We start from the raw sequence: 25,897 nt of genomic DNA, 5'->3' as shown, positions 1-25,897 counted from the left end.
AATATATACTGTACATACATAAATTACTCAAAATTAAAATTAATAAAAAAACAAGATAAAAAAATATATTTAAAAAAATGTGTAAATAAATACTATAAACATAATGAAACTAAAATCAATAAAAAAAAAAATAAATATATATATATATATATATATGATAAGATTTTTTTTAAACAGCAACAAGCATTTATTTCCAAGCTGCCTTGTGAGCAAGAGAGAGAGAGAGAAAGCGAGCGTGCAAGTGAGAGAGCAAAAGGAGGCGTGGCCTCGAAGGCAGCAGACGTTCGATCCGAGTTGGAACGTAGTCGCATGTGTTCCTTCAAAAGTGCAGGCAGCCCAGCCCATTCAACTCCCTCATGAGTGAAAACCTTTTTCTTTTTTTTTTCTTCCCAGGAGCGTTTGGAGCACATTAAGCAAGCGTGGATGATGATTTGTTGCGTTTAAGGCAGCTGCCGGACGCCGAAAGTGGACTGGCCTGACTCTTGTGGCAAGTGCGAGTAAAAGTTGTGTGAAATGTCTCGCGGCAGCCAAAATGGCGCACTTTGTGCCCCAAGATAACACTTTGACAGCAACTCCCCTCGTCTCGGTGTCCGCATGGAGCGAATTAAGCGCCCGTGCGCGGCCAGGACCGCCAATTGGATCTGCTCGCTGCTCTTCTGTCAGGCAGGTACGTGAACGCACCGCCGTCTTCATCGTGAGGATTTTGTCATGTTTGTTTCAAATGAAACACTGTGACTGGAACATGTTCAAATTCAAATAGAGTTTGTTTGTACCTCAACATTTAGGCCTATCAAAAATCATCTAGAGTTACATGCTTTTCTCTGGTAAAATAAGATAAAAATATGAATTCCTCTGTGCCACTGGTTTCATGAAAACGGATTTGTAGCAAAAATGTATAAACAGTGTTTCGCCAAGTTGCATATTTTATATTGGAAAAATGGAATCCAATCCTTTACAACCACTGGCGTATCTATTTGTCTGCTAAGTTTTTCAAAGGGTCGGCGTGAAAATAACCAAAATGTCCCTGTAGATGGCGGCATTGCATCGCTTTGGATTTGAGATCACAGATTTTCAGTCGAAGTTAAAAAAGCACCTCAGATTGTCATGTCGATTGTGAGTTACAGAAACGCCGACATGGTCGACGTCGGACAAGTTTACGCAATTCACCCTCCCGACAGATTACGTATGCGCATGTATGGTCTAAAACAGTGAACGTGTCTCCATGGAAAAGGACAGTCATGTTCAACTCGAACCATTCGGTCGAGTGGCGCTCACGTCGTGCTTCTTTGTTGCGTGGCTGTAAATAAATTATTTTGCCATCAAAAGCCCTTTCACGGTGGTGTTGTGTTGTTTGAGGTGTCGCGTTGGCAAAGAAAAGAAAATGGCAGCAAATCATTGTTCTATGGAAGCGTATTACATTCCCTTGAAAAAAAAAACAAACGTTTTTTTTCCTTAGTCATTTTTGGGGGGCTCTGTTTTGAATCATTTTTGTAGTTTCCATTTAAAAAAAAATATTTTTTTATGGATTTAAAAAAAAATATTTTTTTATGGATTTAAAAAAATATATTTTTTTATGGATTTAAAAAAAAATGTTTTTCTGAAATGTGTTCTTTTTTTTTTTTTTTTTTTTTTAACATAAAAGGTGTATATAGTTGAAGGTAAGTGAGGTGCCCGCCATTAGGGAGTCTGCAACACCCACATACAAAAAAAAATAAAAATACAAAAAAAAAAAATATATATATATATATATAGAAAAAAAAGGAGAGCAATGATGATGACATGTCAAATCGGTAAAATTACCGAATGAACAATACTGAGCTCTCCAGAAAAAAAAAAAAAAAAAAAAAAAAGGGAGTCTGCAACAAGTCACTTGGAATCAAAATATTATATCTTATGAAAAACAGAAACCGATGCTCTATTTGTCTAAATATTTTTTTCAATTTTTCAAAATGTATTTTTATTTTGTTTTCCAAAATATATTTTTTCTGAAATATATTTTTTTCTCCTGTTTTCGTTTGTTTAATTTATGGCTAATGAAGTCATAACTTGTCTGTCAAAATGTCCACTTTGTCGTCCTCAAGTCTTTTTTTTTTTTTTTTTGTGATGGTGCTTTTGACTATCTACTGAAAGGCTTTTTTTTTTTTTTTTTTTTTGCAATCCAACATTCCTAATTTGAAGGCTCTGGCTTGAGAAGCTGCTGAGTGCGCTTCGCAAACTGCTCCATTGTCGCGCCTGCCAACACGTCTGGCCGGGCTCCACTTCCGAGATGATGCGGGCTGCACTGGAATATATAGATTTTTTTTTTTTTTTTTTAAAAAAAGCCCTGTGAGCATTAAGAATCATCTTAAGGTGATCTTGAACTAGCCCATTCTTTCTAGTAACACGCATCTCGACGGCCCCTTTGTGTGTGCGTGTGTGTGTGTGTGTAACTTATGAATTCCCATCATAGCTCATCCTGGCTTGTTTGGCAGTGCACCTGCACTCCGACCCACCAAAAGCCCTCCAGCAAGACCATTAGCATGGGCAATAAATCATACATTTGCATACACGTGGCAGGTTAGCTAGGAAGACCCCCCCCCAGCCCCCCCCGCCTACCCCTGTGCCCCATCTGGTCACTCATCCATGGTCGGGTCGTAGCGCGGCCTCGACTACTCAAGCGCAATTTGTCGGCATCTTTTCCAGGTTGTGTTGTCTTGTGTTTGCATTCAAGCGAGCGCTGCCGGTGGTTCACATTTTAAATCAGCTACACGCACTCGAGCGTGCACGGATTTGAGCGTGCACTGTGGAACAGAAACTTTTTAATGTCTTGAGGTACGACCTCTTATACTATCTCCATTTGTGTAACAGATACAAAGTTAAAAAAAAAAAAAAAAAAAAAAGCCTTGCATGTATATCAGACCTGAAATCCTGAAGTGACATTAGCTGGTCCTTCATGAACGGAAATTTCTTGGTAGCATTCGGATACCAGGAGTGGGGTTCGAACCCACGAGGACTCTTGTCCATTGGATCTTAAGTCCAACGCCTTAACCACTCGGCCATCCTGGTACGCACTCATTTGTTTGACTTTGATTTTTGGAGATCCAACTTCTTCTAATAGCATCGACCAAATGACCCTTATAACCTTGGGTCACTTTTGACCCAAGGTTTTTTAGAGTATGTCAACCATTATTACATTTACCTGGCACTTAAGATTTGGATGCTACGTGTCAATTAGAGCACTCATATGTGTGCTACGTTTTTAAATGTATAGCATAGCTGAAATACCAGGAGTGGGGTTCGAACCCACGAGGACTCTTGTCCATTGGATCTTAAGTCCAACGCCTTAACCACTCGGCCATTCTGGTACACATTCACTTGTTTGACTTTGATTTTTGGAGATCCAACTTCTTCTAATAGCATCGACCAGATGAACCTTGGGTCACTTTTGACCCAAGGTTTTTTAGAGTGTGCCAACCATTATTACATTTACCTGGCACTTAAGATTTGGATGCTACGTGTCAATTAGAGCACTCATATGTGTGCTAAGTTTTTAAATGTATAGCATAGCATAGCTGAAATACCAGGAGTGGGGTTCGAACCCACGAGGACTCTTGTCCATTGGATCTTAAGTCCAACGCCTTAACCACTCGGCCATCCTGGTACCTGTCGTCTGTCTTTGCATGTTTCCCAAGGAACTCGAACCCGGAACCTCTCTCGCCCCATGCTAAGAGCTAGCTTGACGCGATGTTTCTCGGTTCGTGATTGTGTCTCTCCCGGCTCTGCCAGTGGCGTGTCACGACAAGACGCACTCGCACGCCGAGGACGAGCTCTTCAAGAGGCTGTTCGCCGGCTACAACAAGTGGTCCCGACCCGTTCCCAACATCTCCGACGTGGTTATCGTCAAGTTCGGACTGTCCATCGCGCAGCTCATCGACGTGGTGGGCTTCCCGATCTTTTCACAATTCTGCTGAAGTGCAAAGTGGTCGCCTCCGACCGTCACGTTTGTCTGTAAAGGCAGAATTGATCATTGGGTGTGCCTAATATTTTGGCCTGCGGGTTCACTTCCTGTCTGTTAGGACGAGAAGAACCAAATGATGACGACCAACGTGTGGCTCAAGCAGGTGGGAGCAACTGAACCTTTTCATTGACTTACTAAAATTCAGCTCCAAGCATGAACAAACGTATGTTTATGTTTTTTTGTTTTTTTTTCTTTCATCCCCAGGAGTGGAACGACTACAAGCTTCGCTGGCGCCCGTCAGATTACGACAACGTGACGTCCATCAGAGTTCCGTCGCAACTCATCTGGGTCCCCGACATTGTCCTCTATAATAAGTGAGTACACAAACTCGATGTTGGTCACGAAAGCATCGCAAGATGACGCCAAAATCCATGTCTAAATTGAAGAATTGAAAAATCGACACTGAGCAACAATGCGCGCATCGAATTTCGGGGTTATTTTTATTCTGAGTTGTAAATTCAGGTGCATTTATTTCTCAAATCAAATCAACTCTAAGATGTGTTTTTTTTTTTGTAGGTAGTGTTGTAAAATTTGTGTAAAATGATATGAAACTGTTTTGTGATCACACTTTGCGGTACATGATGAAACTAAAATATGAATATACACAGTAAGTGGTTTCAATAATGCATGTTTTTTTTCATGTGGTCGAGCTTGGCCCTTATCCCTGCAAATGGGGGGGGTGTATTATTATTATTAATTTACTTATTTATTTATTTATTTTCGTTCCAATGTATTGTTGCTGGGCTGTGCGTGAAGCTCACTGACATGAACTGTGGCGCCATCTAGTGGTCTTGTATGACATAGCCCCAAAAAGCTCAACAAAGCAAGTGTATCTGTCAGTACACAAGCTCAGCTAAGGACTGCATCCAAATGGAAATAATGTTCACGCATGTGAAACGGGGCCTGTATGAAATTATGAACAGTTCCAAATTGCAGCCAGTGTTAAACCTTCAGGCTTCTGATAAAAAGTAACAAAAAAAGCCTACGAGAACAAGTGAAATGTATCTGGCGTAATCAGATGGCCTTTAAATGGTCGCAGGTGTGTGCTGACTTCCACATTAGGGGAGCGTTATAAGAGGGTGTGCACACTTGTGCAACCTCAGTATTTCACTTGTTCATTTTGACTTATGCTTATGTTTTTGAAAATCCAGCTGTAGAAACAATATTGCTCTCAAAAGTTTTAAGATGATTAACTTGGTCAAATTTTTTTTTAACCCATTCACTGCCATCAACGGTTATAGACGTCAAAAATTAATTTGAACTATTTCTATTAGTTTAACATTTTTTTTCCACTTTTGTTAACAAGAATTTTTTTATTGTGCATTTCGAACAGATTTGTGATTAATCGTGAGTTAATGTCATGCAATTCATTACGATTTTAATCGCCCAACGCTCCTAATTTTTAATTGTAATTAATCGCATGACTCCAATAGTTAACTCATGATTAATGATAAATTTGATATCTGTTCTAAATGTACAAATAAAAAAAATACTAGTTTTTCATACTCTTGTTAACAAAAGTGGAAAAGATGTTAAACTAATAGAATTAAGAATACATTTGTGACGTCAATAGCCGTCAATGGCAGTGAATGAGATGATTTCGCAAAAGCCTGCCATTTGGACAGGGGTGTGTAGACTTTTCATAGCCACTCATTCTATGTGCGTTAGGACTGGGACCTTCGCGTGAGGCCATATTTACTTGTGTAAATCGTGTTTGGTGCGCTGGCATGTCACTTTAGCGCAATTGTGTTTTGGAACGTGAACGATGACATAAAAAGTCCAAATGAGATGGAAATGTCCCGCTCCCGTCTTTTGACCTCCGCGATGCCGTCTGTTGCCAGCGCGGACGGCGAGTTTGCGGTGACGCACATGACCAAGGCGCACCTGTTCCACACGGGCGCCGTGCGCTGGGTTCCGCCGGCCATCTACAAGAGCTCCTGCAGCATCGACGTCACCTTCTTCCCGTTCGACCAGCAGAACTGCAAGATGAAGTTCGGCTCGTGGACCTACGACAAGGCCAAGATCGACCTGGAGCGCCTGGAGACCTCGGTGGACCTCAACAACTACTGGGAAAGCGGCGAGTGGGCCATCGTCAACGCGGTGGGAACCTACAACACCAAGAAGTACGACTGCTGCCACGAGATCTACCCGGACATCACCTACTTCTTCATCATCCGCCGCCTGCCGCTCTTCTACACCATCAACCTGATCATCCCGTGCCTGCTCATCTCCTGCCTGACCGTGCTGGTCTTCTACCTGCCGTCCGACTGCGGCGAGAAGATCACCCTGTGCATCTCCGTGCTGCTCTCGCTCACCGTCTTCCTGCTGCTCATCACCGAGATCATCCCGTCCACGTCGCTGGTCATCCCGCTCATCGGCGAGTACCTGCTCTTCACCATGATCTTCGTCACGCTCTCCATCGTCATCACCGTCTTCGTGCTCAACGTGCACCACCGCTCGCCCAACACGCACAAGATGCCGCGCTGGGTGCACGCCGTCTTCCTGGACCTGGTGCCCAGGTGGCTGTTCATGCGCAGGCCGGCGCCCAACGCCAGGCGCCGCCGGCTGATGATGGAAAGGCGGCGGGGATGCCGGGTCAGCACCTCGGCCAGCTGGGGCAAAGACGCCGCGTCCCGCTCGCTGGAAGATTTGGAGCTGGGGACCTTGACCTCGTATTTCTCCTTCCGCCCGCCGTCGCCGCAGCAGCAGAAGACGCCGCCGCCGCCGCCGCCGCAGAGCGTCAGGAAGCTGGCGGCGACTCGGGCCAAAGAGGAAGCCCCCGCGCCGGACTTTCTGCTCTCGCCCAGCGTCATCCACGCCTTGGAAGGCGTGCACTACATCGCCGACCACCTGAGGGCCGAGGACGCCGACTTCAGTGTGAGTAGCTCAGGAATGTTAGCTCGCAAATGATCCATTTTTGATTGATGGGTTTTTAGGGTCAATAGTGACGACAGTCCAGCAGAACCCGGAATGTTTTTTTTCCCTCCCAGCTCCCATTTTAAATCCATCCCCGTTTTGTTTTTCTAGCCTCATCATTAGCTTGTGCTAAGCTAGTTTAGATTCCTCAGGTTCCGGAGTCCATCTTTTGTTTGTTGCTAGGACGACGCGCGATACGCTGCCTCGCTGCGCTAGCTCATTAGCTGACCGAAGATTCCCGTACACATGCAACGGCCAATTCATCATTCAAGTCGCCACCCTAATATATAGCTATACATATTTCTGAAGTCAAATGAAGTATCTTAAAATGTGGCCGACTAATCATTGATAATTCAAACAAATCTTTCATCGTCATCTTTGGTGTCGACGCTTGTTTGCGTGCAGGTGAAAGAAGACTGGAAGTACGTTGCCATGGTGATCGACCGCATCTTCCTGTGGATGTTCATCATCGTGTGCCTGCTGGGCACCGTCGGCCTCTTCCTGCCTCCTTGGCTCGCAGGCATGATATAAAATGTCCCACAGCCCGCGCTGACCCGACAGCCATTTTGTAGCTCCAGAACCCCAAACTATACTCATGCTAGCATTAGCATTGCTAGCATCGCGCAACCGGCCGATCATGGATGCTAGCATGTCAGCTATGGGGAGTGGTTATGTTTCCGTTCCTACTCGGGGTTTGGCTTATTTGTATTGATTATTGGGCTTATTGGGCTCACAGGAGCAGGTGTGCGACTGTTCCAAGCTTTGGACACAAAAATGACAAGATTATTTTATTATCTATAGCACTCCAGTCACGTGTAATGTGTGGTAAAAGTGTGTAATACAGCATATGTAAAATTCTACTCCTGAGAAGTTCATCATGATTCAAATTTCTTTGGTGAGGAGAAGCCACCATTTTGTTGCACACACACACGAGGATGCACAGCGTCTAGGACAAATGTACATAGGACGACGGATCATTTCAAGATGTCCGCCGGTTGAGTCAGGGCTCGACGGGCTTGGCCAGGTTGGCGCGCACCCTGGCCTGGTCCACGGCGTCCAGCATGTTCTTGCTGTCCATGGCTAAGGTGTGCGCCGCCGCCAGCATCTGCTTGCGGCACTCGTCCCGCAGCGACGTGATGGCGTTCTGCTGCGCCAGGCGCATCTTGCTGATCAGTTCCGCCATGTCGTTGTTCAGCAGCTTCTGGGTGCCCTCGATCTGCGCCCGAGGGTGGACGCACGCGCGTCGAAAAGAAGAAGAAGAAGAAGAAGAAAAAAACACATATTTGATATCTGTTTTAATTCCTAGGTTTCCATACTCTTGTAAACAAAAAGTGGGAAAAAAATGTTAAACTAATAGAAATAGTTCAAATGAATTTTTGACGTCTATAGCCGTCAATGGAAGGAAATCAAAGTTACATTTACTGCCCAATGCGCCTTCCCCTAGAAAACGACAGTATTTCCTCAAATAGAGGACCGGTGCTTATCTACTCAAAAAAAGTAGTAGCCATTTATTTGAAGGAGGGTATTTATTTTATTATTGTTTATCATTTATTAGCTCTTTGACTGCCAGACGTTTTCAGAAAAGGGATGCCGTGGGTGCCAGCCGATTTTAAGCATTTTGTCTGATCTTTCAAGGTCCATAGAAAATTATGTGTTTGGACTATGGAAACACACATACTGCCAAAACAAGATTGGACTCTCATCTTCCATCAGAAAAAAAAAAGTTAGTTTCTACCTTATTCCGTTTTTGAGTAATCAACAATAGAAAATGGTTAGTTTCACCTGTTTTGGAAAAAAACGTCTTTTAACGTCTTTGGCACTCCTCCATAGGATTTTACGAAACGTTATTTAACGTTTTTGGCAGTCAAAGAGTTAGTATTCTATGACCTCATCGTGAGGCGCTGAGGTACCAAATATGGTTCCCTGTATGATAAAGTGGTAACTTTTGTTTTTATTTTACTTTATTTTTTAGCTTTTATTTATTTTATTTTAGTATTTATATTTTTTCGTTGTAAATGTTGATTTTATTTATTCATTCTTCTTTTGACTCTGTAGTTTTTATCAGTTTTATTTTTAAGTGTCTTCTGAAAAGCGCTATACTGTACAAATAAAATGTATTATTATCAATCATCATTATTATTATTATTATTGCATTACAGGACAAATATTGGAATCAGAAATGTTTATTAAATTATCAAACAACATTACATATTTTATTTCCTGAAGTAGTTCACGGCATTTAAATGCAGACATTTTTTTTTTTTTTTTTTTAATTATTCACTAATTTAGCCAGTTTTCCACTGTTTTGTCCAATTGTTTTCACTTTGCTGTCCAAGTTTTAGAAAATCCACATCCATGCCTGCTAACATGCTAGCCGCTAATGTGCTAGCCTCACTGCTCTGCGCCCCATCACATCAAAGGTAAGTTGTAACTCTAGTATGCCCTTCCTACATTTTTTTTTCTCTTTCCATGAGATGCTCCATCGCATGTAAAAATGACTCAAAAAGAGAAAATCGAATCTGAATGAAATCTAAAAGAAGAAGAAGAATCGTGTACCTCGGTGCGCACGGACTGATGCAGAGTTGGCAAGATGTCGTCCACGCTGCTGATGAGCTCCCTCAAGGCCATCCCCATCGACTGCCAACGCAAAAGCGCTTTGTCAATTTCAACACACGTTACCGTTTTATCACCGGAACCTTTTACCCGACGTAATCCATCTCTTAAACGTATTCATGTATGCAGATCGTCACAAAATGTTACTAGTCCAAGATAGCCGTGACAATTCTGGCTCTGGCCAACCAATCACAGTTCAGAAAAAAATGCCGACGTCATGGGAGGATCAAGTCGAAATGTGATTGGTTAAAGAAATGACATTGACTTGGCAACACATAGAGGTTGCAATCTGATTGGACAAAAAAAAAAAAAAACATCCACGTACATGTACCGGAATCAATGCAGCCAATAGAAATGCAGAATGAGGAAAATAAGACTGTTGGGAATACATTGTGAAGCAATATGAGAAGCGAAATTAAATTCTTAAACCGCAACTCACCTGCACGAATGTGACGTACTGCTCAGGCTGCATGTCGACGATGTCGTTCTTGAGCTTCACCACCACTTTGACCACGTTCATCACGCACGGGTAAACCTTGTCATCGGAGCGGTCCAGCTCGGCGGTGGGCGCCGGCTAATTCGGCGGGAAAATGGATCAAATTCAAATCGAGGCAGCGTAAATGATGATCATGCAAGAATTGTTCGAACCTGCGCTGTGAGCCGAGGAGGCTTGACTGGCGGGCCTACAAGATACAAGAGCATAAAAACATGATTTTACACAGCTTTATGGCCAGATGTTTTTATTCAACTTAATAATGAAAATATTTTATTTATTTATATTTTAATAAAAATGTGTCTATCTTGCTGTAATCGTACTCAGTCACATATTCTTTATCCTCAGCAAAGAAAGACTAATAGTGCTATACTGATGAACTTGAAAAATGACTTGTATATGCCATCTGTCTGTCTCATACTGCCCCCAGGTGGCTAAGACGGGAACACCAAAACGCATAGCACTTTTGTCTTTTTCTTTTTTTTTTGCTCGTTTACTGATTCCAAACGTTCACATTTTCCTTTTACGTTTGCTTCTTTTACTTACCATCGTCAGCATCTACCTCGTTGGGCTACACACAAAAAAAAAAAAAACACCTCATGAAGACAACAATCGTTTGGGATGATTAAAGTACAAGCAAAGTGCAAACCTACCATTGGCGGTGGGGGTCCTTCCGGTCCCACGGGGTCCTGCAAAAGAACAGGCAGGTTCATTTGATAGCAAACGGACATGGAGCCTCTCTTTGGAACGCTTAAGAGGGGCACATCGATTTTTAGACTAGCGGGCCGCCCTCGACGCGCGGGGCGGCCCCCGCTGTGTGGCGCCCCCCGCGGGGGACAGGTGGGCGCGGCGAGCGGGCTGACAGACACGAGCGAGGCTGTGTTCCCCACCAGGAGTCGCTCCTCTTTCTCCAGCCACATTTTGTCGGCCGCCATCTGCGCCTCCTGGCGGCGCAAGGTGTCGCGCATTTGCTGGCGCTCCATCTGCCAAAGGCGTTGGGCGTCCTCGCGGCTGTTGAGCTCCGCTCGGGGGAACTCGTTCTCCTGCAGGGGTGGCAACGGCCGTCAGAGTTGACTCTTGCTTCAGCACGCATTTTGTTTTTAGTTGACAAAAGTTGGCTGCGATGAGTTGTTGTTTTTTTGTGTAGCTTTCCGCCTGGGGTGCCTCCTGGTGGTGCAGTACCAGAGTATAATAGTTTTGGATGTTAATTGATTGTTTTTATTTCGTTTTGACTTTTTTATATTTTTAATTCAGTTACTTTTAATACGTTTTTAGAGTTGGTTTGTTAGTTGTTGTTTTTTAATGCTTGGTTTAAGTTTAGTTTTAATATATATATATATTTTTAATATACAGTATGGAGTACTGTATTTATCGAGAACAGGATGGGGTAAAAAAGGTCACAAAGTAAGGTAAAGTACAATTCGTTTGACATTCCTTCTTTTGTACGGACATATGATACTACATTACAAAAAAAAAGTTATCTAAAATGAACTCCACAACTTCATGTATATTAAATGTATTTTCGAACTTTATTTAGTTGAAAATTAACAAAATCGTTTTCATTAACAAATAATTATTCATACACAGTAACAAAATGCCATCCTTTGTTTTTGCCCCAGAATGAGCTTGCTACATTGATTTTATTTTGTTGTATTTCAGTTTTATTGTATTGAAGTAGTATTGTTACATATTGGCCTCCAAGGGGCAGAATGGCGCGCTCATACAGATAACACACCTAAATACGTTTGTTTAAATGACCAGAAGAAGAAACTCGAGGGAGGGGGGGCAAGAAGATACCAACGAAGAAGAAATTTGCCAAACCGGTGCGGGGTGAAAAGAGCACGAAGAATTGAAATGTTTGCTGGACGGTGGCTTGACTCGGAAAGACAAGATCTCGGTGGATTAACTTTAAAAAAGTAAAATACCAAAATAAAAAGACGAATTTGGTATGGCTGCTTCATGGAAGACGAGAACTGACCAATGATATGGTGGAAAAGAACAACCAAACTACAAAAGAATTGGCAGGTAAGCGCTGCTGTGCTTGTGATTGGTGAGAAGTGAGATAGAGAAAAAAACGAGGGAAAAGAGGAATAATTCTGGTTTGTTGCTCCTAAAAACACAAAATAACACATAGGAACAAGGTAGGAGGGTCATAAAAAGGAAAATACATTTTGAAGAGGGAGTTTCAAACTATTTTTGGAGTCAGTGATGACAATTAAAGGGCTTAGCTATTATGAATCCAATTAAACCAAACAAATCATGCTTGAGATATTGGACTTGTAATGGTGAACTTAATGGCGTGTAAAGATTTGTGTCAGCATTGAGCTGGCAATAATGTGTCATAATATGTACAATGTGTGTAATTATTTTTCTTGTGTGTTTAGTTATTCTGTCAGTACAACAGTTTGCGTCCATCTTGTTTTTGTTTTGCTTGAATTCGAAATCTTACAATGATGCATTTTTTTTTTTGCATAAGGTAAGCATATTTATCCACTCATATTGAAAAGAGTAATACAAAATATCTCTTCATTGTATATTTGGAACAGATACAAAATGTGCGGTGGATTTGAAATGAATCGCGAGTTAACTATAGAAGTCATGCGATTAATCACAATTAAATCTTTTACTCTTTTCTCCCATTTAACATACCTGCTCATTAGCCACACGTGGCCTAAGACCTTGCAACACCAATGTGTCGTATGACACCAGGGAGCTAAAATAGCTAATTGGGCTAATTTTCACTTGGGGGGGGTGTGCTCACTTTGGTTGCCAGCGGTTCAGACCTTAATGGCTGTGTGGTGAGTAATTTTGAGGGCACAGCAGCAAGTTCGCGTCACTTGAGTGGTGGTGAGTCCCGAGCTTGCTTGTAACTTCAAAACTCAAACCAACCACGCGGCGGCTCGCAATTTGAACATCTCGTAAATTGGGCCACTCGTACGTCACCGGCATATCAATTTTTAGGGTGCTTTTACCCCCATGCTGCGACGTCGGGGGGACCTGAGGGGCAGCGTGTTCATTGAGTCCACTGGCGACTGATATTCACACGGGATGGCCAGGTCCGGCGAGCTGGCGCACAAACCTTCGTTCAGCTGCGTAGACACACACACGCACACACACACACGCGCTTATGTTCTAGTTATATGTGAACCAAATTAAAAGCCGCACTGAAAAGTACCTGAATGTGCAAGCCGATGCTCAGCGTGTTCCCAAAACGTCCCGGTTTCTTTCTTGAAGGCTGCAATGGTAACAAGAAGCGCATGCGTCGATTGAGTCGCTTAACAGGTAGCACGCGGCGGCTTAATCTACCTTGGGGGGCGGCTCGGAGAAGTTGAACTTGGTGTCAAAATATTTGGTGGAGCGCGCTCTGTCCCGCTTGCGTTCCACTTCCTGCTCCTTCTCCATCTTGTGCACGTCGCTGGCAAAGATGGGCGGGTTCAAAAAATGAAGCTGAATTATTGTACAGGCTCAAATGGTTAATGCCGTGTTTTAAGAACTTAGTGAAAAATTCATCAAATATATTTAAAAAATGTCAAACCAATATACTGTACATACAATTTACATTTAAATTTGGTTCTAAAAATATGTATTTTTTTCAAATGTTTAAACATATCTAAAGCTTTTAGAAATAATAAAAGATGTTCCAAATTTTCTTGAGACAAGAAAGACGATTAAGACTGTTTAGAGAACTATTGAGAACCTTTAGGAAAAATATATGTATTTTTTTTTCAAATGTTTAAAAATATCCACAGCTTTTAGAAATAATAAAAACAATTCACAATTTTCTTGTGACAAGAAAGACCATTAAGACTTTAGAAAACTATTGAGAATGTTTAGGAAAAAATATATAAATTTTTAAAAATGTTCAAACAAATCTACAGCTTTTAGAAATAATAAAACATTTTCAAAATTTTCTTGTGACAAGGAAGACAATTAAGACTTTAGAGAACTATTGAGAACCTTTAGGATTTTTTTGATTTTTTTTTTTTCCAAATGTTTAAAAATATCAACAGCTTTTAGAAATAATAAAAAAAAATCACAATTTTCTTGTGACAAGAAAGACCGTTAAGACTTTAGAAAACTATTGAGAACGTTAAGGGAATTTATTATTTTTTTTTTAAATGTTCAAACAAATCTACAGCTTTTAGAAACAATAAAAAATGTTCAAAATAGACTGTTTGGAGAACCATTAAGACTGTTAAGAGAATTATTGAGAACGTTTAGGGGAATTTTTTATTATTTTTTATTAAATGTTTAAAAATATCTACAGCTTTTAGAAATAATAAAACATTTTCAAAATTTTCTTGTGACAAGAAAGACAATTAAGACTTTAGAGAACTATTGAGAACCTTTAGGATTTTTTTGATTTTTTTTTTTCCAAATGTTTAAAAATATCAACAGCTTTTAGAAATAATAAAAAAAAATTCACAATTTTCTTGTGACAAAAAAGACCATTAAGACTTTAGAAAACTATTGAGAACGTTTAGGATTTTTTATTTATTTATTTTTTTTAATGTTCAAACAAATCCACAGCTTTTAGAAACAATAAAAAATGTTGAAAATAGACTGTTTGGAGAACCATTAAGACTGTTAAGAGAATTATTGAGAACGTTTAGGGGAATTTATTATTATTTTTTTAAATGTTTAAAAATATCTACAGCTTTTAGAAATAATAATAAAAAAAAATCAAAATTGTCTTGCAACAATTGTGAACATGTTCAAAATGTTGTTGTGACAAGAAAGACCATTAAGACTTTTAGAGAACCATTGCAAATGTTTAGGAAAGGCTGCGACCTCGAACGAACCCTGATGTGAAATCAACATGAGCTTTGCGTCGCAAATCGTGTCCCCCGAGTGGGGTACGAGCTCAACGGCGAGGCGTTTGCGTTACCACGAAAGGTTTCCCTTGCCGAGTACCTGATCTTGACCACCAGCTCGGTGAAGTTGGGCCTCTCCCTGGCGTCGTAGGACCAGCAGCGCGTCATGAGGGAGTAGAGCGCCGGCGGGCAGTCGTCGGGCTTGGGCAGCCTGATGCCTTGCTCCAGCTGGTTGATGACGTCTCGGTTCTCCAGCCAGAAGAACGGCTGCTGGCCTCGGCTCAGGATCTCCCACATGCAGACGGCTGCGGGGGGGTGGGGGGGGGGGGGGGGGGTGGGGGAATGACATCATAAAGTTGATGCAAATCAAATGGGACGCCGCTTTTGCTCACCGGGGCTGAAAGCGGTGGTTCATTTTTTCTCACTTCTCACAAGAATCAAACTTAAAAACATAACACAAGTATAATTTAAAGATCAAATCAAATCAAATGCAAAAATACTGACCAAACATCCAGACGTCGCTTGCCGAGGTGAAGCGTCGGAAGTTGATGGATTCCGGCGCCATCCACTTGATCGGCAATCGTGTGACGGACGCTGCAATTGGAAAGGGAATCCTCATTGATTGAGTAATATTAGTATAACAGTCGACCATTTTTGTAAGTATCAAATGTATTTTTTAGTTTTTTATTACTGTTCCTGTGCAAACAGGAAGTAGGAAGTTACATCAGGAAGTCGGCCTCTGGTGCCATTTTCCTGTTTTGTTTGACCTACTGGAGCACTGCTTTTTTTGTATACAGTATTTTGGTTTTGTGTTAATATCTCAATTGCGTATATATTTTCTACACCGTATCGTCTCATCTCCAAAACGATGCAATTAATAAAACGAGCAGTTCATCACACTGCACACGTATTTTCAGAATGACCGTTTTTTTTTCTTTTAGGCTTACTCAAATATATCCAACCTACTACTTTCGCTCCTTATCGTCGTAAAACAAACAAGCCGTCTTTCAATCTCGAGTTGGCGTCATGCTGCGCGGCCCCCGCAGAGTGAGGGAGGAGTTTGTTTCTGTTGGTGCCCGTCCAAGAATTTGCGCCACTCACCTTTGTAGTACTCTTCGTCTTCGATGTACCGCGACAGTCCGAAGTCTCCGAGCTTGACACAGTCGGGGCTGGCAACCAACACGTTCCGGACGGCAATGTCTCTGCATTGACCAAAAAAATAAAAATAAATATCTATATTTATATATATATAGAGAGAGAGAGATGGAGGGTAAAGAAGTATATGTTGTGGTTGGCTGACCTGTGCACCATGTTGACGCCTTCTAAGTAGACGAGCGCTTTGCAGATTTGAAGGCTGAACAGCACCAGGGTCATGTTGGTCAGCTTGTTCTGGTTCTGCGTCAGGTAGTTGCCGAGCTGGGAAACGCGTATGACACGTGCGCAGGTTGGGTCGTTATTTAACTCTTTGACTGCCAAAAACGTTAAATAACGTTTAGTAAAATCCTATGGAGGAGTGCCAAAGACGTTTAAAGACGTTTGTTTCAAAACAGAGGTGAAACTAACCATTTTCTATTGTTGATTACTGAAAAACGGAATAAGGTAGAAACAAACTTATTTTTTCTGATGAAAGATGAGAGTCCAATCTTTCATTCAAAAGATCAGTCAAAATGCTTAAATCGGCTGGCACCCACGGCATCCCTTTTCTGAAAACGTCTGGCAGTCAAAGAGTTAATGAATAAAGTATCTGCTCGTAAGCATTTAGTCTTGTCTAATGTATCTGTTTTTTATGCCTGTGAGTATTTTTTGATGCTCACTTTGTGTTTGTTGTTGCTCCGTGTAACAGTAAGTAAAGTAGTAAGATTTATCTTAGAATTACTTCAACGTTGTTGCTAATTTATCTTAGTCCGTCTGTTAGGGGTGCAGATTGCCAAGTACCTTGCGATTTGATCCGTATCACGATTTATAGGTTACGGTTCGATTCGATACCGATGAATCCCGATATGAATCTGTAAGTCGATTATTGCGATTTCATTTTTATTTTTACTCAAATTTAGAAAATACTTGTACATGTACACTGGCAATATTTGTATGAAAATGTTCCATTAATATAACATTCTTCCATGCTTAAAGCGTGAACACTAAGTAAGACATTTTGTTGAATATTTCCATAAAAAATTTATGTTTAAACATCAATTTGGCCGCATATTGAATCGATGCGCTGTAATATCGCGATATATTGCCGAATCGATTATTATTATTTTTTTTAAACACCCCTACCGTCTATGGTGTTTCACATTATATGTTAGCATTAAGCTAGCAGGTAGCTTCGGCACGACAGTGACCCAAAGCATACCGCCACGGTAGACCAGAGGTCATGGGTTGGCGTGTCCGTTCCCCAGATCAAAACCCAATAGAGAATGAGGAAAGGGATCTGAATTTTTCAGTTTCAAATCATTATTGGCACCTCCGCCTGCACCTCGCCACGACTGACCTCTCCGTACTCGTAAAGCTCCATGACGATCCACACGGGGTTCTCCTCGATGATGCCGATGAGCTTGACGATGTGAGGGTGGTTCAGGTTCTTCATGATGACTGTCGGGGACGCCGAGGAAGAACTCTTTTCTTTTTGCCTTCCATGCTTATTTTTGAATGATCGGGCGGTGAAACCTACCCGCTTCGCTCATGAACTTCTCCATGACGTCGGCCGAGCAGTCCTTGCACGTCTTGACGGCCACTTTCACCTGCTTGCCGTTCTGATCCAATTACAACAACGTACGGTTTAAGTCTCGCGTGTCAATTAATAATGCAGTGGACCGCAAAAAGTCATTAGAATTTCCTATGCGTCAATAATGGTTATTATGATGATGACAACACAAAACTTGGCATTACGGGAATGTTACTGTTGTTGATACGGCTGTTGTTTTGCCCATTTCTCTTTTGGCCCGCCCCAAGTCACTTGACCCCTCGATTTCTCTGTCAGGCTTTAAGAATATTCGACTCGCTGTCTCACCCACCTTTGGCCTTTCATATGTCCGCAAATCACAAGTTCTCAGACTTACCGCTGCTGCGTAAGCGCCGTCGTAGACTTCGCCGAAAAAACCCGCGCCGAGGATTTGCCCGAGTGTGATGTCGCCGCGGTCGATGCCGTACTTGACAACTTGACACATAAATGATATATGTTGTCAACTAGCGTGTACGTTTTGTTTTTCTTTTCATTCTGAACGTGACGCGGCGAATGCAGCCAACCTGATCTGGGCCTTTCGTCCAAAATCTCACAATAGATGTCCGAGCCTGAAAAGACAAAATAACCGATGAGGAATTTCATGGATATTTGACTTTATTAAGAAAATAAGAAATACTGCACAGGGGTAGGAATGAAGCGTACCCATACTCTGTCGCATCGAGCTGGTGTCCCTTTTACTGGGGAGAAAACATCAGAATTAAAGCTACACCCCGCTTCGCATGGCCAGGCCTCTTCTGTGTCAAAAAATGGACTCACCCAGTTGGAATCTCGGGGAGGGAGTTCCGCGTGCTGGAATCTTAACACGCATGACACAAAACAACCGTTAAGGAAACACTTCACGAGGCGGAGCACTACTTTTGTGCTCCACAGGGCAACGGCCTGAATAAATGAAAACTCCGCCCCTCACTTCAACATACAGCGGGTCCTCGAGATAAGGATTTTAGATTGTTTTCGATTGACAGTATAATACAGTCATGCAGACACAAACGAAGACGAGTTTCACAACTACCGTAAGTGACAGTCAGCTGCAGTAATATTACTCGTTTTTTTGCATGGGGTAAAGAATTCCTACACCGGTTTGCTCTTCATTAGCCCGTCTATAAGATATTTCGCCTTATGTGTTAGCATTAAGCTAGCACATACATGTCAACCCTAATTTGGTCCCACCTGTATTACAAACCCATAAAATCCTTATTTTCCCATAAAAATTCCTTATGTCAGTTTTATCAATACTAAAGCTGTTTCATGCAATAACATTAATCTTACCTTACTTTCTTTCTTATATGAAGACATTGACGGTATCTTGTTCCAAATGACATTTTATTGCACAAAGAAAAAACAGATTTCTAAATATCACAGGGACGGTTGACTTTTTTGTTGCTTCACATTTCTCTCGTGCAACTTTGATTTCAAATGTTCTTTGACATCGTAAATGTCAGATGCCGCAACCTTAATGTCCCGTCAACAAAGCGAACATGATGCATACTCTTCTCCAAGTTTTGACGGACCAATTACCTTAAATAAATCCGTCCATTCCGAACGAAAACGTCCGGTGTATCTTGTTTTTTTGGCCGGCCTGTCCCCCATTTTCTCAACCACTGCAAACGACTCGCAATTTTCGCGCTAACACAAATTTCTTAACTGCGCATGTCAGGAAACTGTTAGAAGTCTCGCGCGATAGACGAGATTTTGTGACCGGTTGTTGTTTAAATCGAGTTTATGCACACGTGTAGCACGTAGCCGACAGTAAATACGAAATAAATTTAAAAAGGGTAAGCAACATATACTAATATTATTATTTTCATGAAAACAGTTAAATCCGTATTCATTTCCAAATACGCCCGTATGCTTTTGCAACACTTAAAAATCCGTAAGAAATACGGACAAACCTTATGGGTTGACATGTATGCTAGCAGACTTTATAAACGGGGCCTGAGCGCAAAAGCAGCGACTAAGTGGTTGCCAAGAATCAATTGGAAAAAAAAAATGCCGACATTGTATTCCGTTAAGTTTGCACGTGTTGGCGCTGCTACCGTGATTTTGCCTGTCGATGATCGACTCCTCCGAGTTGTTCTCCAAGCGCCAGTATCCGTCGATGAGATCCATCATGTTCTCGGCCATGGGCACGGTGGCCACGTTGATGGACAGGTGCTGCGCGGGACAAAATGGCATTTGCAAAGACGCCATGTTTGTTTGGGGAGGAGGAGGAGGGGGGTGGGGCAGTTTACGTACTTGTCTGGCGCCTTCTACGTTCAGATTGATGAGAGCCTTGCCGTCGCTCTGAGACAAACATTGCACTTTTTTGATCTGCTTGAAGTCGGCCAGGAAGACGGGCTGAGGAAGACATTGGACTTTACGTTGGGCGTTTTTATTATGGAGAAAATCTGCAGCGATAGCGACAAGCTAATATAGGAATTAAATCGTATTTTTTTTGTAAGGTCATCCAGATAAAAGGAGCAGTTTACCGTTTCTAACACTAGTTAGGATATTGTAAAATAAAAACTGGTGGCCAGTGGCATTTATACCACCGGGAAATTCAATAATATATACGTCAATAGCGTTCTTGTTTGGAATAACAAAAATCTGTGCGGCGCTCACCGCCGAATTCTTCTGCGTGCGTTGGCGTATTCCCCTGCCGCCGATGACCAGCTCCACGGCCAGACTCCAACCTTGCTGTTAACACGTCGCCCATGTCAACAACGACAGCGGCTGGCTCTGAGGCGGCCATCTTGAATTGCGCACTCACCACGAGCTCGCAGGGGAAGACCTCCTCGTCGTAACTGGCGAACTCCTTGAGCGTCTCGAAGAATGTCAGCATGCAGTCGTCCTCCTTGAGGGTCGCGAACTGCTGGAACGTCTGCTGGATCAGCTTGCGCAGTTGCTTCGACTGCGCGAGCACACGGCGGCATTTCAATGCTGGGTTTCGAAGCGCGAAGATCAAAGTTTCTCAAGTGGGACACGTTTACCTTCATGCTGTTAATCAGTTCCGGAGGAAAGAAAAGGTCCAAGCCGACTTCTTTTCTTCATGTGGGGGAAACGGTAAGAATTAAAGCCACTAGCGCTAGTTTGATAAAAACAAACAAAAATCATGTGTAGAAAAGTCAACTTACTCGAGAAGTTCAAAGTTGGACTTCTTCTCAAGTCCTTTTGCGTTCATGTCCTTATAAAACCTCCTAAAAGCAAATGTGAGCCACTTATTAAGCACCCAAAGTCAAGCTACGATTGACCATTTTGTATTTTTGGCCACCTGATCTCCAAGCAACCGAGCTGCAACGCCATCTTGTCGCTGACCTTGCTGGCGTGATACTGCATGTAATCACTTCGGACCTGCCATCGAATCACAACAAAAACACATCACAGGAAGACGTGAATGGCTGGGACAGACATTTGCCATCACCATAAGAACCCGTTCGTGTCGTTTTGCAGTCGATAACGGACACTGATTGAGAAAGTCCTCCTCACCAGTAGTTGGCGCTACACTGCGGCCGTTTGACACATCGGCAAATCGTGCGTCAGAAATAAATGTTGGTCTTCACAATTATTTGTCATTTAAAGTGAATATTTGTATTTGTATCAGTCTGACAAATGTTATGTGGATGAAAAAAAAAACGGCCTGGTAGTACGTAAGCTTTGCCAACTTTATAACTCGGTGTTCATTCTTGGAATTTTGATAGATGATTGAAGAGTGTGTACCAATCCAACAGACTTTATTATCCGCATCCAAAAAATCCAAAGCTTTTCAATGACCTGTTGATAGAAGTACACCAGCGTGGATCGGTCATCTTTGAACTTTTCCAGGAAGTTGACGGGGATGTACCTGATGCGAAGGTCATACCTGGCAATCAAATCGCGAGAAGGTGAAGCGCGCGCTCCCGTTGGGCGACAACTCGGGGTAACGTTTACCTCCACTCGGCCTCCACGTGGTGGCTCTCGTAGCGCTGCTCCACCTCGCCCACGGTCAGCTGGGGATGCAGCCAGTGAAGCTCCTCGGATTTCAAGTGCTTGAGTAGGAGGCCGAAGCATCCGTCGTGCGCCACGTTGGGACCCAGACGCCCGCTGATCAGGATGGAGCGGATAATTGCCTGAGGGGGGGGCGACATCCAAAACAGATACATCAAATTGTCAAGTGCCTAAAATTTGGTAAATTTCTATTAGAAACTAGTGAATGCAATTCCGGTAGAAATTGCGTGTGAATGCAGAAGAGCTGAGCATATAAACTGAAATGTCAAACAACAAATTGAACGGTAGAATTTGAGAATTGGACGTTTTTAAAATACTCAAATGGTACAGCACTATTGGAATCACTCAAATCAGGGCGCTCTATGATGATTTTGAACCTGGCGACAGTCCATTTTGTTCTCATACAACTTCTCTCGTGCTGTGCTAAGCTATGCTAGCAATGCTATAAGATATAGCCTACGTTATTCCTACTCGAATGTTCATATATGTTATTTTAATCAGACACAATAACAGTTCTAGTCGGTGGGCAGCTTAGCAAATGTCCTTTGTTCTTTAGCTACTTTGCTAAGCTATGCTAACAGGCGCCAAGATGGATGTTAGTACAACAATTTTCTGTGTACATTGTGTTTCTCGTGTAAAAATAGTGGTGAAAGGGCATCTTTTAAGCATTCATCAAGTAATTTACAGTGTTAGCTTGTTTGCGTGCGCTAAGCTAACAGACTAACTAGCATGTATCCAAGCTACATTTAACTTATTTGCGCCATTGCTGACAATTAGTGAAATGAATAGTGCCGCTACTGCTACTCCTCGTTCTTCATCCATTGTATCAAACTATGCTTGCTGGCTACCAAGATGGATGTTACATAATTGCCTCTTAGTTGTTTAAATGTGATTTATATGAGAGAGCTACATTCAAAGGGCATGATTTAGTCATTCAATAAATTTTTTACATTGCGAGTTGGTCAACAAGCTAGGCATTGCCCCTTTGTTCATTAGCCATCGTGCTAAGTTGTGCTATCATGAGCCTCGCTGTCCAAGTGCAATGTAAATTATGGCCATATTTTTGTGTTTGGTGGGTTTAGAGGAGGACAAATGAATCATATCCTTCAGCTCCAGGCCAAAGCAAACAAACAATATAATAGATTAGTCATAGAAGCGATCCAAAATAAAGCTGGACTCCTCATACTCCTCACCCTGATTTGCCAGGAGCTGTCACACTTGACCAGCTTGAAGTTCTTGCCCAGGTTATTGTTGGTGCAGAAGCACACCTTGAGAATCTTGACCGGCCCGCCGTCGCCGGCGTTCGGCACCGAGTTGGCGCTCGGCTCAGTGGCGCTCTGTCTCGGGCTGGGCACCTTCCAGGACAGAGTGTCGCCGGACATCACCTCGTACATGGTCACGGTTTCGTTGGCTTCATATCATCCTAAACCGGCAAGAAGAAATACGGAAATATGGAATTTAAGTTAGGCTCAAATTCCGTTTCTTTCTAACATATTTTTCAGCCAAAACGAGATCATAAATGGTGTTCCCTCAACATGCATACAACCTCGTATAGCCTCTGCTACCTGAATGCTAACATACAATGGGGAACTCTATAGACAAACAGGCTAACAATTTGCATCTGTGTGGCAGCGTTGATACCTTTTTTATACAACGGATGATCTGAACACAAGGGTTGCAAAAGCATATTCAGACAGACAAGATAACAGTACTCAGACATATATTCTTAACAACTCATATTAGTGTTGTTATGAAAAACATTTTGTCTGTCTTCCTGTCCTACACTGCCCCAAGTGTCCAAAATGAGCAGCACAATTGAAGGCAAAAGCGTGACAAAAACTGTAGAAAATATAATAATGTTGTTACTATATGTTTTTTTTTTTTAAGCTAAGCTAGGCTAACACAGAGCCAAGCTACATATTGCCATGGCAACATGTACTCAATGGAGTGTATGACTTGCTGTAAATTCCAAACAGTGAGTGCGTCAACTTGGTGAACAGCGTTAGAACCGTCGCATTAACTCTAAAAACAAACCGTTAGACGCAACTTCAAATATTTAGCTGCTCCGGAACACGATTCCACCCACCTCACAACGCGGTGCATCCGTCCCCCCCAAAAAAATTTTTTGATCTGCAAAAGGAGGCGAGCTCGGCGTGGTACGTTTGCTTTGCTCTCGGGCAGGCTTGTGTTTTGCTAGCCTGAGGCCGTGCATTCCCTAGCAGGCTCGTGTGTGTGTGTCATGACGTGGGAATGAGTGAGAGGGTGCAGCGTTGCACCATCAACTTGAGCGTAGGATTGATTGACCACAGTTGACGTTAAAGACAAACGACTTGGGCAAAACATTGGATTTCAAAATTCCACTTGTAAGCACTGATGAACAAGCTCCAACAAACCAATTGTCAATCTTTCCCGAGTCGGAGTTCCTCAAAGTACTGGAAGTTCTCTTCTCTTTATCAGTAAAGTCAACATCGCAGCTTTTCACCTGCCGCTGATCTGTCTGGAAAGTAAACATTATTCATGCCTGTCGTCCGCTTGACTGATTTGGACATTTTTGTTTGCATTTATCCAGCAGCGATGTCAAAATATTACACGCACAAAAGGACACACTTGAGTTGTTGTGGTCATAACAAGCATTCCAGGAAGAGATCTGGATCCCAAACGAAAGTGACCGTAAACACAGGGATGTGATTTTTCCGCTAATTCGCGGAATTCCGCTTTTTTTTATCTCCAAAAATAAAAATTTAAAATTTCCGTTTTTTTTTATTTTTATTTTTTTTAGTAGTTCATTGTGTATGCACATGACTCCGACAGATAACATCTTCTGCTATAACAAAGACATTTGTGGTATGCTCTAATATGAATTACTTTTTTATTTGGTCATGATATAATTATTTGTTCATGAAATTTGAACAATTCAACATTATTTATGTGTTAACTTAGTAATCACATTAGTTAGATATGATGATATTCTCAGTGATAGTTTTTAAAAGCAAAGGCAGTCCAATGTTTTTGAATGTGACTGATTTTGAGTTGACTAAAACTGCCATTTTATATGGGATAGTTCAATATACATTGAAAATTTATGCTGTTGTTTTGTCTATTTCTTTGTCATGTGAGTGCATTGAAAGTACTTAAAAACACGGAAAACCCATGAGCTCCGGGGGGCCGGCGGCCCCCGGCTAAATTTTCAGACAATTTCACTTTGGTCAAATCACATCCCTGTAAACACACACAAAAAAGTTCAGCGTCTAAACTTTCAGGAGAATTTGGCTTTTCAAAACATTCTTTCAACAAGTGCGTGCGTCACATCCAGTGACTTTGCTCATGAGGGGAAATCTTGGTTACATGGTTGTTTTAAATACAGTCAAATTCTTTTTATTTCCTATTTGGGTTCAACGGGGAGTGGCAATAAACAGCTTGAAACTTCATTTTTAAAGAATTGCTCACTCTCTGCAAAACGGTTGCTGGTTTTAATTGAAGATTTCCGCAATGTGACGGCACAAGAAGAATACATGGCAGAGCTGCGGATTCTGAAGGCCCTGGGCAGATTAGATTGATTTGGCAGCATGAGCGGAAATCGAATTGGACAAAAAAAAACTAAAATCACATGGAAGCGGCGTACCTGACAGAAACGCTCCCAAAATCAGAAAAATAGTCCGTTGGTTGGCTTTGTGTTACATTTTTGTACGCGTTCCTATATATGTTCACTAGATTTATATTTCTGCACGCAAGTCTTACAAAAGTGAAAAAGTTGAGCCCCGGCAGGCAAGCAGGCACTGGAATGTGACAGCTCGTGTGCTCACCTGCTCAGACTTGCGCCGCTCCTGAGCAAAGTTCTCTCTCAAACAAAATGGCAGCTAAGACCACAACTTTAACTTTTGGAATCGTTTCATCACTTGGAAAAAAGTCAGCAGGCACCTCTTACTTGTAGGACACGAGCAATACGCTCATAAATCAGCACAAAGGGGATTTGGAAGGAAACTCTTGGCCTGTGTGTGTTTTATTTCCTTGACCTGCACGTTGAATTCCATGTTAAGCATTTATTCTACATATACACAAGAGTTGTTTCATATGAAAAGGAGGAGCTGTTGCCTCTTACCTGCGAGTGTGTATTAAATCCGTTAGAAATAACAAGAAATCTTCCCTCGCGAGAGAGTGGTGTGGCCTCCCTCCCTCACTCCCGTCCTGTCCCGTCCCGTCTCGTCTCGTGTGTGTGGAAGGAAGGTGGGATCACTTCCTTATTGCTGCAAACACACACAGCAAACACACACTCGATGGTGCACTGCTACTGAAAACATATTTTAACCAAAGATTTCAGTTATTATTTTCTTTTGGACACGGTGTGTGTTTAGAACGCTTAT

General features: G+C 42.1%; 2 protein-coding genes and 3 non-coding genes across 7 annotated transcripts; 1 reads left to right on the top strand and 4 right to left on the bottom strand.

Moving 5' to 3' along the window:
* Positions 1-255: 255 nt before the first annotated feature.
* On the top strand, positions 256-7,917 carry chrna2b (cholinergic receptor, nicotinic, alpha 2b (neuronal)). 2 transcript variants are annotated; one of them, XM_077552232.1, is made up of 6 exons: positions 256-667; positions 3,766-3,917; positions 4,056-4,100; positions 4,202-4,311; positions 5,839-6,874; positions 7,319-7,917. In XM_077552232.1, exons 1-6 carry the CDS (start codon positions 595-597, stop codon positions 7,442-7,444), a joined length of 1,542 nt encoding a protein of 513 aa, XP_077408358.1. In that variant the 5' UTR covers positions 256-594; the 3' UTR covers positions 7,445-7,917. The 2 variants fall into 2 exon arrangements, with proteins under 2 accessions (XP_077408358.1, XP_077408359.1); XM_077552233.1 differs by lacking the exons at positions 256-667; positions 3,766-3,917; positions 4,056-4,100 and having other exon boundaries at positions 4,199-4,311; positions 5,975-6,874.
* trnal-uaa (transfer RNA leucine (anticodon UAA)) lies at positions 2,963-3,045 on the bottom strand. Its single transcript has one exon. It is a non-coding gene; the product is annotated as a tRNA-Leu (tRNA).
* trnal-uaa (transfer RNA leucine (anticodon UAA)) lies at positions 3,262-3,344 on the bottom strand. Its single transcript has one exon. It is a non-coding gene; the product is annotated as a tRNA-Leu (tRNA).
* On the bottom strand, positions 3,558-3,640 carry trnal-uaa (transfer RNA leucine (anticodon UAA)). The gene has a single exon. It is a non-coding gene; the product is annotated as a tRNA-Leu (tRNA).
* ptk2bb (protein tyrosine kinase 2 beta, b) lies at positions 7,689-25,744 on the bottom strand. 2 transcript variants are annotated; one of them, XM_077552231.1, is made up of 31 exons: positions 25,636-25,744; positions 22,730-22,959; positions 21,480-21,658; positions 21,324-21,411; positions 20,824-20,903; positions 20,687-20,749; positions 20,543-20,597; positions 20,323-20,463; positions 20,175-20,249; positions 19,809-19,910; positions 19,610-19,727; positions 18,333-18,372; positions 18,219-18,253; positions 18,080-18,124; positions 17,893-17,990; positions 17,505-17,586; positions 17,325-17,425; positions 16,134-16,249; positions 15,935-16,035; positions 15,338-15,427; positions 14,934-15,138; positions 13,326-13,434; positions 13,195-13,254; positions 12,992-13,108; positions 10,910-11,062; positions 10,673-10,708; positions 10,566-10,590; positions 10,175-10,209; positions 9,966-10,100; positions 9,470-9,550; positions 7,689-8,129 (listed from the first exon to the last, which is right to left on the bottom strand). In XM_077552231.1, exons 2-31 carry the CDS (start codon positions 22,928-22,930, stop codon positions 7,914-7,916), a joined length of 2,982 nt encoding a protein of 993 aa, XP_077408357.1. In that variant the 5' UTR covers positions 22,931-22,959; positions 25,636-25,744; the 3' UTR covers positions 7,689-7,913. The 2 variants fall into 2 exon arrangements, with proteins under 2 accessions (XP_077408357.1, XP_077408356.1); XM_077552230.1 differs by having other exon boundaries at positions 10,673-11,062.
* Positions 25,745-25,897: the final 153 nt, after the last annotated feature.

The sequence above is a fragment of the Vanacampus margaritifer genome, chromosome 19, assembly GCF_051991255.1.
Source record: "Vanacampus margaritifer isolate UIUO_Vmar chromosome 19, RoL_Vmar_1.0, whole genome shotgun sequence".
Lineage (NCBI taxonomy): Eukaryota > Metazoa > Chordata > Actinopteri > Syngnathiformes > Syngnathidae > Vanacampus > Vanacampus margaritifer.
Note: the sequence above shows the minus strand (reverse complement) of the source record. Positions and strands in the feature narration are given on the sequence as shown.